The sequence below is a fragment of the Jaculus jaculus genome, chromosome 12, assembly GCF_020740685.1.
Source record: "Jaculus jaculus isolate mJacJac1 chromosome 12, mJacJac1.mat.Y.cur, whole genome shotgun sequence".
NCBI classification, from domain to species: Eukaryota; Metazoa; Chordata; class Mammalia; order Rodentia; family Dipodidae; genus Jaculus; species Jaculus jaculus.
The window spans coordinates 63287220-63301583 of NC_059113.1; the positions used below are offsets into that span (position 1 = coordinate 63287220).

The 14364-nt window shown below is 41.6% G+C and overlaps 1 protein-coding gene across 3 annotated transcripts in view; it reads right to left on the minus strand.

Annotated features, from left to right (window-relative positions):
• Kif27 (kinesin family member 27) overlaps positions 1–14364 on the minus strand; it is a 211992-nt gene that overhangs the window by 62777 nt on the left and 134851 nt on the right. For all 3 annotated transcript variants that reach the window (XM_045131475.1, XM_045131476.1, XM_045131474.1), the window contains one exon: positions 12414–12569. In XM_045131475.1, the coding sequence (XP_044987410.1) occupies positions 12414–12569 (156 nt within the window). The remainder of the gene's footprint in view (positions 1–12413; positions 12570–14364) is intronic.

The window sequence follows — 14364 nt, forward strand, 5'->3', positions numbered from 1 at the left end:
AAAAACTCTGTAGAAAATCTCAGCAGTAGAATGGATAAAGGAGAGGACAGAATATCTAAGCTAGAAGAACAGGTGGCAGATCTAATACAGCCCAACAAAGGGAAAGACAATTTTTATTTATTTAAGAGTGAAAGAGACAAAAACTGAGAGAGAATGGATACAACAGGGCCTCCAGCCACTGCAAATGAACTCCAGATGCATGCACTTCACGCACCTGGCTTTACATGGGGACTGAGGAATTGAACACAAGCCAGCAGGGTTTGCAAGCAAACACCTTTAACCACTGAGCCATCTCACAGCTCCCACCAGACATGTAAATGATTAGTTCTTTACTGCAGGCTTAGATCTGGTTCCTTCCAGATGAACTTTTTCATTGGTTAATCTTTTGTGTTTTTTTTTTCTTTTTTTTTTTTTGGTGAGTGGGTGTGGTGTGGTGTGTGTATCGTATATGCACGCATGTGTGCAGCAGCAGATATGTGGAGGACAGAGGAGAATATCAGGTATGGGACCCAGGGACCCACAGCCATGCCCCATTTTTTTATTTGGGTGCTAAGAATCAAACCCAGCTTGACGCATGGGCAGCAAGCATTCTCACCTACTAAGCCATCCCCAGCCCCTAGGGTATGTTATTTGTGATCATCTGAATCTACAGTTGAATATGGGCAGTTATGAGCTGAGTTATGAGTTATAGCAGTTAAAGCGTTTGCCTGCTAAGCTAAGGACCCAAGTTTGATTCCCCGAGACCCACATAAGCCAGATGCACAAGGTGGCACATGCTTCTGGAGTTCATTTTCACTGGCTGAAGGCCCTGGTGCGCCAATTCTCTCTCTATCTGCCTCTCCCTCTCTCTCTGCCTCTTTCTCTCTCATATATAAATAAAAATAAAATAATTTTTTTAAGATTTACTTTTATTTATTTATGAGAAACAGAGAGAGGGGTGAGAGGGAGAGTGAGAATGAACACCACCATGTGCATCGGGCTCACTTGGGACCTGAAGAATCGAAACTGAGTCCTTAGGCTTCACAGGCAAATGCCTTAACTGCTAAGCCATTACTCCAGCCCATAAAATATAATTTTTTAAATTCAGTTATGGACTGAAGAGATAGCTCAGTGGTTAAGGCACTTACCTGCACAGCCTCAGGACCTAGGTTTGATTCCCCAGTACTCACATTAAAGCCAGATGCACAAGGTGACACATGCATCTAGAGTTCATTTGCAGTGGCTAGAGGCCCTGGCATGTCCACCCTGTTTCTCTTGGTCTCTCTCTCAATCAAATAAATAAATAAAAAATAAAATATTAGAGTAAAAATAATTGTTATGATATCAGACGTGATTCTGTCTTTTTGCTTATTACATTATGGCTTCCTGCTATCCATGATCTTCTTGAACTTTTTCAAAAATGTTCTAGGACTTCTGGGTGAGATGACAGATTACAAATCTCACCAATGAGACCCAGGGAACTAAAACAGTGAAGAAAACATACAAAAATCACCTCCTGCAAGAGAGGAGATCTGGAATCCAACTGATTAAGTCCGATGAGATCTCCACTGGGAAGTAAGAGGGGATCAATGTAAGTCTGGAAGGATCTATGTTTCCCACTAAATGAAGTGGTATTGACCACCTGGAAGTACATCTCCAGCTATCCCAGCTGGCAAGTCAGAGGAAATGGCCAGGAATTGTCTCCTACCTATGTTATCAGCCTTGAGGAATCAGAAAAGGAAACACAGGAGGTCAGGAGCCAACAAAGACCCCTGGAAACGACAGGCCCCCTTCCCCCTGGGTAAACTCAGACTGCAGGTGATACCATGTGCTCTCATTCCCCTCCCCCACAGAGCACCAGGCGGAGACAAACTAAGAGAGCAGCAAGGTAGAAACTAACTCCTCAGCTCAGCTCAGCTCACATTAGACAGACACTCCAAAAAGTGACCAGTCTAAACTCCATGGGAGCAAAATATATTCAAATCTGATTCAGTGGATTTAAATTGGAAGTGTGAAGTCCACGTTCCCTATCAGTGCTACTTGCTACATCACCAGGGAAGAAAGGAAATCAAAACCCAGCTCACCAAGTAAGAAATATAGGCTGATGCAGTTTTTAAATTTAATATACATTTAGCATGCTTTGCTTTATTGGTTATATTTATGATTGACTGTATCATTTTTATGTATTAATTTGCAAGGAGAATTCTAAATACATGTACCACTTTGTGTATCTTGGCTTTACATGGGTGCTGGGGAATCAAACCAGGCTGGCAGGCTTTGCAAGTGCCTTTAACCTTTAAGCCATCTTCCCAGCCCAACTTTTGTTATTGGTATTATCTTATAGTGTCTTTTGTTTGTTTGTTTGTTTTGTTTTTTGAGGTGGGGTCTCACTCTAGCTCAGACTGACCTGTAGATCAATGGAACAGAATAGAGGACCCAGATGTAAACCCAGGCAGCTACAGCCATCTGATTTTACCAAAATGCCAAATAATATTCACTAGAGAAAAGACAGCCTCCTTAACACATGGTGCTAGGAAAACTGGTATCTAAATGTACAAGGATGAAAATAGATCCTTATCTCTCTCCAGGCACAAGCATTGACTATAATTGGGTCAAACATTATATCGAAAACCCTGAATCTGCTAAGGGAAAAAATGAGGGGAAATTTTTAGCATACTAGCAAAGGCATAGACTTTCTGAACAGAATCCCAGTTATTCAAGGAGTAAGACTGCTAGTCAAGCATTTGGGACCTCATGAAAGTAAAAGCTCTGGTACAGCAAAGGACACTGAATAAAGAGGCAGTTTAAAAAATGGGAAAAATCTTTGGCAGTTATACATCTGACTAGGATTAATATCCAGGATATACAAAGAACTCAAAAAACTAAATAAAAGCCAGGCATGGCGGCTCACACCTTTAATCCCAGCACTTGGGATGCAGAGGTAGGAGGATCCTTGTGAGCTCAAGGCCACCCCATTCACATAGTGAATTCCAGGTCAGCCTGGGCTATAGCAAAACCCAACCTAAAAAACCACACACACACACACACACACATACACAAAACTAAATAATAAGAAATCAAATAACCTAATAAAAAAGAGGGCTGGTCAGATGGCTCAGCGGTTAAACACACTTGCCTGCAAAGCATGCTGGCTTAGGTTAGAGTCCCTAGTACCCATATAAAGCTAGATACACAAAGTGGGGCATGTGCTTGGAGTTTGTTTGCAGCAGCAAGAGGTCCAAGAGGCCATAGTATGACATTTCCTCTCTCTTCCTCTAATAAATAAAAAAAAATATTTTTTAAATGGGCTATAATTGTTCCCTTCCAAGAGACTGATACATTTATGACCCTAAAATAAATACCAACAACCCCACTGTGGAGGGTTTTCAGTGGAATGGGAGCAGGAGAAAGAGAATGTAAGAGAACAACCCAGGGAATATGACCAACACATGATTTGGTCACACAGTAAAGTTCATAATCAATACAAATAAAAATTATTAAAAATAAAAATAAAGGAGCTCTAGACCTAAATAGAGTTCTCAAAACCAGAAATACAAATGACCAGTAAACAATTAAAAACCAGGCTAGAGAGATATCTCAGTGGTTAAAGCACATGCCTGCAAAGCCTTTTGAGCTGGGGTCTCACTCTAGCTCAGGCTGACCTGGAATTTACTATGTGGTCTCAGGGTGGCCTTGAACTCATGGCGATCCTCCTACCTCTGCCTCCCAAGTGCTGAGATTAAAGGTGTGCGCCACCACACCTGGCTAAATAAAATATTTTTGAAAAACTACGGATCACCAACAAGATAAACTACAGAATGTACACAAACCTATGGGGATTAAATAGCACACTACTGACTGATGATGAATGAGTTGCTAAAGAAACCAAGAAGAAAACAAAAATTTCCTGGAATTAAATAGTAATAATAATACAACATAACAAAATCTACAGGATACAATGAAAGCACTCCAGAGAAGGAAATTTATAGCTATAAATGTCAAATTGGAGAGAAAAGGGAAAAAAAAATAACCAAACACAAGTATAAAACCCAGAAAAATAAAGATAAAAGTTTTTTTAAAAAATCAGAGCCAGACATGGTGGTACATCATTTGGGAGTCTGAGATAGGAGGATTGCTATGAGTTTGAGGCCAGCCTGAGTCACCTTGGCTACAGCAAGACTCCACCAAGAAAAACCAGAAAAAAAAAAAGAACCAGAGACATATCAAATAAATCACTCAATGATACACCTTACGGCTTTAGAAAAACAAGAACAAACTAAATCCAAAATGAGTAGATGGACTAAATCAAGATCAGGGAAGAAATTAATGAGAAATGGAAAAAATACAAAGAATCAACAAAACAAAGAGGTGCTTTATTACTTATTTGATGTGTATGTACATGCTCATGCACATACATCAAGTCTCTTGCTGTTGCAAACAGAAGTACATGTGTACCAGGTGTGGTGACGCACACCTTAATCCCAGAACGTGGGAGGCAGAGGTAGGAGAATCACTGTGAGTTCGAGGCCACCCTGAGACTACATAGTGAGTTCCAAGTCAGCCTGGGCTAGAGTGAGATCTTACCTCAAAAAACAAACAAAAAAAGTGCATGCGCACCTGGGGAACTGAACATAGTCCAGAGGCTCTGCAAGGAAGTGTCTTTATCCATTGAGCCATCTCCCTAGTCCCAAGAGCTGCTTCTTTTGCAATGAAAAACAGATCAACAGACCCTGAGCCAAACTAACCAAGAGAAAGAGAGAAGACCCAAATTACTAATGAAAAGGGAGCCCTTAAAACTACCTTTTCCCTGAATGAAATTTGAAAAAATCATGAGGCCATCCCTTAGAGCCATATACTCCACTAAATTAGAATGTCTAAAGAAATAAATTTCTGGCTCCCTAAGACCTCCCCAGATTAAATCAAGATGAGATCAGTAATTTGAGCAGATCCACATTACACAGTGAGATGGAATCAGTGACAAAATAATCTAATTCAAAAGTCCACACCCAGGTGGATTCATTTACAGACTTTAAAGGACTAACACCAAAGCTTCTCACACTATTCTGTTAAATAGGAAAATAGGAATACTATCCAAGTCTGTTTATGAAGCCAGTGTTACCCTGATACCAAAACCAAAGACACAACAAAAAAAGAAAAGTACAGACCAGATCAATGATGAACATAGACACAAAATTCTTACAAACAGAAAATAGGAACACAGGAACAGATCATTCACCATTTTCTTTTTTCTTTTAAATATTTTATTATTATGATTTTTTGAGGTAGGGTCTCACTCTAGCCCAGCCTGACCTGGAATTCACTATGTAGTCTCAGGGTGGCCTCAAACGCATGGTGATCCTCCTACTTCTGCCTCCTAGGTGCTGGGATTAAAGGCGTGCGCCACCATGCCAGGCTATTTTATTATTTTTATTTATTTTTTTAAGAGAGAGAAAGACACAGAGAGAGAGAGGGAGAATGGGTGCGTCAGGGTTTCCAGCCACTGCAAACAAACTCCAGATGCATGTGCCACCTTGAGCATCTGGCTTATGGGGGTCCTGGGGAATTGAACTGAGGTCCTTTGGCTTTGTAGACAAACGCCTTAACCACTAAGCCATTTCTCCAGTCCCACCATTTTCAATTTTACTTTATTGCAGAGATCTAGGGATGGTTCAACATATGCAAATTGATAATTATAATATACCATATAGATGAAATCAGAGGAAAAAAAAAAATCACCCAATTCTCAATAGATGCAGAAAAGATCACTAGCAAAATCCAACATCCTTTCATGAGAAATGTGCTGAAGAAAGTGGGAATAGAAAGAACACATCTTAACACAATGAAGACCATATTCAACAAACCTATAGTAAACACTGTACTAAGTGGTAGAAAACTCAAATCAAAATAAAAAAACAAGACAAGGTGTCCCACCTTTCCGTTCTTCTACAACATAGTGCTGGAAGTCTTAGCTATAAGCAGTAGGAGAAGAGAAGCAAATAGCCTCAGGAGGCCGAGGTAGAAGGACTGCTGTGTGTTTAAGGTCACCCTAAGATTGCATAGTGAATTCCAGGTCATCCTGGGCTAGAATGAAATCCTACACCTCATAAAAACAAAAACAAACAAAAGAGAAGCAAATAAAAAGGGACTAGGGAGATTGCTCAGTGGTTAAAGCACTTGCTGCACAAGCCTGATAACTTGAGTTCAGATTCCCAAATCCCACATCAAGGCAGACATTAGAGGCACTCACTTCTGTAAACCCAATGTGCTATGGCAGCTCACAGCCCATCTAGTCTGGCATTCACAGCAGAGGGGGTGGGGGCAAGAGAGAATAGATCCTGCCTCAAACATGGTAGAAGGGTGTAAATGTAAATGACGGACCAACATCCTGAGGCTATCTTCTAACGAACGTAATTGTACAACAGGAAAGGAAACTATTGAAATCTGAGTATGCTGGCATATGCCTTGAATCCCAGCACTTGGAAAGCAAAGGTAGGAGAATCATCATGAGTTCAAGGCCACCCTGAGACTACATAGCAAATTCCAGGTCAGTCTGGGCTAGAGTGTGACCCTTCCTTGAAAAAGGAAACTGTTAATGAAGAGGCAGCCTACAGAATGGGAGAACATCTTTGCCAGCTATATGTCTGACAAAGGATTAACATTTAGAATACAGAAAGAACTCAAAAAATTAAATATTGGGCTGGAGAGATGGCTTAGCGGTTAAGGTGCATGCCTGTGAAGCCCAAGGACCCAAGTTCGATTCTCCAGGTTCCATGTAAGCCAGATGCACATGGTGGCGAATGCCTCTGGAGTTCATTTGCACTGGCTAGAGGCCCTGGCACGCTCATTCTCTCCCTCTCTCTGTCTCTAATCAATTAATAAAGAAACATAGATCTTTAAACAACACCCTAAATACCAAGGAAACAAACAGTGAACCAAAAATGATCTGTAGCACTGAATAGAGATTTTCAAGACAAGAAATACAAATGGGCAACATTCTTAGCCTTAGAGAAATGAAATTAAAATTACTCTGAAATTCAAACCTCACCACAGTCAGAAAGCAATTATCAAGAAAACAGCTGGCATGGTGATGCACTCAGGAGGAAGTGGTAGGAGGATTGCTATGAATTTGAGGCCAGTCTGAGACTATAGAGTGAGTTCTAGGTCAGCCTAGGCTAGAGTGAGACTCTACCTTGAAAACCAAAAAACATAAAACAAAAGGAACTGGAGAGATGGCTCCGTTGTTGAGTTACCTGTGCAAACATGAGGGCCTTAGATCACTAATGTTTGAATTGCTAGATCCCATATAAACATCTGGGTGTGGTCATGCACACCTGTAACCCCAGTCCAGTCCTGCAGAGAGCAAAGATCTGAGAATCATTGCAGCCATGCAAACTTCAGACACAGTAATGAGACTCCAGCTCAAAACAAAAACCAGGTGGGGTGAGATGGCCCAGTGGTTAAGGCACTTGCCTATAAAGCCTAAGGAACTTCACAAAAATCCAGATGCACAAAATAGCACATGCATCTGGAATTTGTTTGCAGTGGCTAGAAGCTCTGGCATGCCCACTCTCTCTCTCCTTAGATATAAATAAGTAGGGGCTGGAGGGATGGCTTAGCAGTTAAGGCATTTACCTGCAAAGCCAAAGGATCCAGATTAGATTCCCCAGAATCCACGTTAGCCAGATTCACAAGGGGACACATGCATCTGGAGTTTGTTGGCAGTGGCTGGAGGCCCTGGTGAGCCCATTCTCTGTCTCTCTCTCTCCCCCTCTTTCTCTGTCAAATTAATTAATTAATTAAAATATTTTTTAAAAAAGAAAAAAAAGAACTAAATAATTAAAAAACAAAAACCAAAAAACAGGTGGAAGAGCAATGGAGTGGTATACCCAATGCTCTGCTCCAGCTACTATAAGCAAGCATATGGACACCCAATACACCATATACACCATACCACATCATACACATATAAGCAAAACAAAAGAAAAACAGGACAAGGTCTGGTAAGATGGCACTTCCACAGTCAATGTTCTGGAACTGTGAGGACAGAGATGCCACTTCGGCCTCTAGATCAGTTCCCATGTACTCCTAGTAGGGGTCAGCTGACATTTGATCCTGCCTGTGAGAAAAAAGCATGGTCAAACTCAATGATACATCTGGGATAACCAGAGTTAGGATGACAGACACATATATGTTTCTAGGCATGAGGAAGGAAAATACTTTGGGAAAGAAAAAGAGGTTGAGAAAGGAGGACGGACGAGTAGCAGGAAAGGAAATGTGAAAGCCATTTTCTTGCTGGGACAGATGGAATAACTCATAATTTATGTAACTGGAGGGCGACTTATAGTTTGGGCTGGAAGAAGAGGAAAATATTTCCTTCAGTTACCAAAAATGAGACCAAAGAGTTCTTTTCCATTGGTGTTTGGAGAAAATCATGCCAGTGTCTCTTTACATCTTCAGTTCTTCACCACCACCACCATCATTTTTTTTCAAGTTATATATTCATTTTTTTTATGTGGGTACTGGGGATTGAACTCAGGCCCTCATGCTAACAAGGCAAAAACTTTACCAGGTGACCTATCTCTCCAGCCAACCTCATCATCTCTCTCTCTCTCTCTCTGTGTGTGTGTGTATGTATGTGTTGGTAAGCTAAGTGCAGCTTGAGTGTGGAGGCCAAAGGACAACCCTGAGTGCCAGCCCTTGCCTTCAACCATGTATTGAGAGGCAGAGACTCTTGTTGACCACTGTGAACCCCATGCTGGCTTGTCTACAAGTTACTAGAATACTCCAGTGTTCACATGCCATCTCACTACTGTATCTGGCTTCTGAGTGGGTTTTGGGGATCTCTGAATTCAGGTCATCATCACACTTGTGCAATAAGCACTTTATTCACTAAGTCATCTTCCCAGTCCTTCCTTTAATTCTTTACTGACTGTCAAAGTTATCAAGGTTGGTCTTTTGAGTATATTGGGAGAAAAAAACCAAGCAGTCTAAATTGCCCTTTTCAAGGTAAATATAATGTAGCTGAGGAGAAGAAATGTAATCTATCCATCCCCAACCCAACAGAAGGAAAGAAGGAAGAGAGCTCATCAAGGAAAATAATTGACAAGAACAAGTCTTTATATCATTAAAGAAATATTATCCACATCGAAATGCAATGTAAAAAACTAACAAATAAACTGGGCATGGTGGCACACGCCTTTAATCCCAGCACTCGGGAGGCAGAGTTAGGATGATTGCTATGTGTTCAAGGCCACCCTGAGACTATATAGTGAATTCCAGGTCAGCCTGTGCTATAGTGAGATTCTACCTCAAAAAACTGAAAGAAAAAAAAAATCCTAACAAATAAGCTGGGCATGGAGGCACACACCTTTAATCTCAGGACTCAGGAGGCAGAGGGAGAAGGATTACCATGAGTTTGAGGCCACTCTGACACTACATACTGAATTCCAGGTCAGCCTGGGCTAGAACAAGACCCTATCTCAAAAAACAATAACAACAACAACAACAAAAAACATACAAACAAACAAACCCCACCCACAACTAACAAATACAAACTTCTGGGCTCAGGATGTAACTTAGTGGTAGAGTGCTTGCCTACCATTCTCAGGGACTTAGGTTCAATTCCTAAACAAAAAACATAATTAATGAAAAAATTTTTGAGATTTTTGGTTAAGATGGTGGCATAGTAGTCATGCATAGGGGGAAAAAAAGTGGAAGAACACCACAATGCACTCTTCTACCAAAAATTGAAGGTGTACAAGGAATTATCAATCACAGCAGAGAAGCAGGACAGACTCAGAGCTTCTGGCAACAACAGAAGCAGGCAGAACTGGCTCCCACCACTGTGCTGTAACTGGTCCCAATCTCTGGGAAGAGCTATGCTGTGTGAGCCCCTGCCCGAGCCATGGGATCAAAACCCAGATGTGGGTACTCTCCACTCACACCAGCCTCCTTGCAAAGTCAAAAACCTGAAGGAGAAGACAGCAGACACCAGCTGAATGACTCCTGGGGAAAAGGACCACAGGGACCAGCTACAGAGCTCTGGTATAACTCTGGTCACCCTCCAAAGCCACCCCTCCCCCAACTGCCACTGGAGACCTGAGGAAGGGAGATCACTCACTCAGCACCCAGCACAGCTGATGAGATCAGTGGACCCACTGACCCAGACAGCGTAGCTGAGCCACAGCATAGTAAAGAGGGATATAAGTGGACACACAGCATAGGTGAAACCAGAAGCCATCCCAAAAGGTAATGGCCTACTTACACTAGGTCAACACCCGCCCCAAAGCCTAGTATACAGGCCTGCATTGAAAGTGGTAATGGCACCTTTCCATGTCAGGGCAGGTTATATGTTAGATATGATTGATGGAAGGCTTTGCCATTCTTAAATATGCTGTATGTTGGGGGTGACTTTGGTTGCCACCTGATTTATAGTGCCCTTGTCTTATTCTTCTGTCATTTTGGGGTAAGGGTCTTACTCAGCATCAGGCTGATCTAGAATCCTTTACAAACCAGAAATCTCAGCCTCCCAATTGACAGGTTTGGTGGCTTGATTCATGTTTCCCCCATAAACTTCAGTGTTCTGAATGCTAGGATCATCAAGGAAGATAACTGACAAGAAAAAGTCTTTAAAAAAAATTGTCCACATTGAAATGCAATTTAAAAAGTAACAAACTGGGCACGGTGACACATGCCTTTAATTTCAGCACTCAGGAGGTTGATGGAGATTTGGGAATTAGCACCTCCTGGAGGCTGTGTATTGTTGGGGGAGGGCTTATGGGTATTATATATAGTATCCCCTTGCCAGTGTTTGGCACACTATACTGTTCCTGTTGTCCACCTTATGTTGGACAGGGGGTGATGTCCACCTTCTGCTCATGCCATTGTTTTCCCTGACATCATGGAGATTCCCCTCAAGCCTGGAAGCCAAAATAAACTGTTTTCCCACAAGCTGCTCTTGGCCAGGTGATTTCTGCCAGCAACGTGAACCTAACTGCAACAGTAATGTTGGTACCGAGAGTGGTGGTGTTGGTAGACACCTGACTGTGTGGCTTTGGCCTTTTAGAGCTGATTTTCAAGAAAAATTTGGAAGGATTTGAAACCTTGCCCTAAGAGATGCTTTGCACTGTGGTAAGTACAGCATGGTGGACTATTCTGGTCAGAGTTGAAAGACCTGAATGGAGTAAGAATGATGGACTGTGAAGCTTGGCTTCAGAGGGTGAGAAAGAGCTTTGCTTGGACTAAGCTAGAAGCAGTTTGTGTGAGAGGCTTGCTGTCAAGCCCACATCCTGAGAACTTGTGCAGGAGGTGATGTCCACCCTCTGTTCATGCCATTATTTACCCCTGCCATCATGGAGATTCCCCTCAATTCTATAAGCCAAAATAAACCTCCCCCACCAGCCCCTACAAGCTGCTCCTGGTTGGGTAATTTCTGCTAGCAATGCAAACCTAACTGCAACAACAGGATTAAGGGTGTTGAACAATATCCACTGTTAGGGACTTCGACTTTGTTAGACTTTCTGTTTATTTTAGTGCCCACTCTTGCATAAATACTCTGTGCCCATTTTGACTGTGTACATTGCTCAGTTGAATTTTAGAATTTGCCTGTATTTTGCTCCACTTACCCTACTAGGACACTTGTATAGCAGGAAAACCAAACACCTAGAGTCACTTCTCCTGTTATTCTGGAAATAATATAAAAGCCACACTTGGCAACTTAAGCTCATACCCTGAAGATAGATAATGTCAGATTTACACATCTAAGAATACTGCAGATAATTAGAAAACCCAAACATCAAATGACTCCAGATGCAAAAACCTCTACATTATAATACAAGAAACACAAAAAGTAATGACAATTCCACCAAAAATTATAAATCTATCAGAAATGACCCCCAGGGATATTGATGAAATTATGAATTAGATGAAATGCAAACAAACCCCTGAAGGAGAACACAGGAACTTAATGAAGTAAGGAGGTCATTATAAGACATTAATAAGGAAAGAGAAATACTGAAGAAAAACCAATCAGAAATACTAGAAATGAAAAACAAAGCAAATCAAATAAAAAACTCTGTAGAAAGTGTCACCAATAGATAAAGGAGAAGACAGAATAGCTAAACTAGAAAACAAGGTGGCAGATCTAATATAATCCAACAAAGAGAAAGGCAAACTAATAGGAAGGTATGACTGGGAATTTCAAAACATTTGGGACACTAGGAAGAGATCGAACATAAGAATTCAGATCTCATGTAAGCCAGTTGCAAAAGGTAACACAAGGGTGCCAGGTCACACAGAGAACAGTTCAAACATGGACCCAACCTGACAAACTTCTGCTACGTAACCTCCACACATTGCTCTACATATTGTTTATACTAAGCCAAGCTGAGGTGGAGAGTTCTGAAGTTGCCAGAAGCTCTTCTTTCTCCCCTTACCTGTTTTTATTAGCTCTTTAATGAGATCCTCCTTCATCTTGATGTTAATAGTAAGCTCTCTCATTTTTTGCTTAGCTTCATTAAGTATGAGTTCTGAAGACCTTAATTTTTGCAAATTTGACTCTTGACTTCCCTGGAGGTATTCCATCTTCAAATCTTTAAAATAAAATAAATAACATTGAGAAACAAAAAGACCTGTTCATAATAAATAGAGCTGAGGTACAATCTAAAAATAAAGCAACAAAAGCAGTTTAGAGGGCAGGGATAGGGGCAACATGGAGAGAGGAAAAAGAGCAATTAAGACTTCTGTTTTCTAGAGTTTTTACTTTAAATTTTTGTTTTTTGCTTTTGTTTTTCAAGGTAGGGTATTGCTCTAGGCCAGGCTGATCTGGAGATTGCTGTGTAGTCTCAGGCTGGCCTTGAACTCATGGCGATCCTCCTACTGCTGCCTTCCAAGTGCTGGGATTAAAGGCGTGTACCAATATACCCAGCTTTAAAAATCTTTTAATTAAAAAAAATATACCTATCCTCTCACCTCCCTGATCTGAGTTCCCTATGTGGACAGTGTGCTGACAGGCACAGTGGTCTGGGGTGAACAGGCCAGACCCCTGTTTCTGGGCTCCTCCCACCTCCCCCTTCTGGGTTCCCTGCAAGGACAGTATGTGGGCAGGCCTGGCAGTATGGAGTGAGTAGGCCAGACTCCTCCTTCCTGACTCCTCCCAGTTCCCTGGTCCAAGTTCCCTGAGCCAGTCTGTGTGCTGGAGGACACAGCACCGAGTAAGTAGGCAAGATCCCTGTTCCCTTGCTCCTCCCTGTCCCCTGGTCCTGGTAGGTCCCACTGTGCCTTGCTTGGGGAGACCTGGTTCCTGTCTGAGTTGTGAAATCAGGGCTTTTACTAGGGTATCCTGACTCGTCACTGGGTACCAACATCCCTGATTACTTAAGTCAGAGGGTCATGGGCCAAAAGACAAAAACTTGCTTCCTCCTCAATAAAATAAAGAGTCTTCCTAAAATGAGTAGACAACAATGCAAAGAGAGATCTACACCAAGGATGCCCAGCCCTACAATGGAAGCCTCCAATGAAATCATAGAGAAGTCAACAGAAATTCATTCCCAAAATGAAAATACAATAACCAATGAAACCCCAATCAAAAAAAAATCACTGAACTGGAAGCAAACCATCAAAGTACCAACAATCGTATCAATGAACTTGAACAGAATCATCTCCTAGACTGTTCAGCTTTTGACAGTAGCTTAACTTGATTGAAGAAAATGTTAGCCGGGCGTGGTGGTGCACGCCTTTAATCCCAGCACTTGGGAGGCAGAGGTAGGAGGATCGCCATGAGTTCGAGGCCACCCTGAGACTCCATAGTGAATTCCAGGTCAGCCTGGGCTAGAGTGAGACCCTACCTTGAAAAAGAAAAAAAAAAAAAAAAGAAAATGTCAGAGCCCTCTAAAGAGATATGAATAAATTGAAGGCAAGACAAGAAATGAAAGATATATTTGCCCCAAACACAGGGGCACCACAGTTTATAAAACAAAATCTACTCAACAACAAAACAGAAATAAACACCAATACCATCATAGTCAGAGACTTCAATACTCCACTATCAATAGACAGATCATCCAAGCATAAAATCCACAGGGAAATAATAGAGCTCCACAACATCATAGATCAACTAGACCTAATGGATATCTGTAGAACATTCTGCCTGAACTCTATAGAACACACATTCTTCTCAGCAGCCCATGGAACCTTCCCCAAAATTGACCATATATTAGGCCATAAAATGCGCCTTCATAAAGTCAGGAAAATTGAAGTAACTTCCCACATCATGTCAGATCACAATGCTCTAAAATGAGAAATTAACAAGAGACACATCAAGAACTCCACTAACTCCTGGAGACTAAACAAAAACAATGAATGGCCAGCCACTGTGGAAATCAGTAT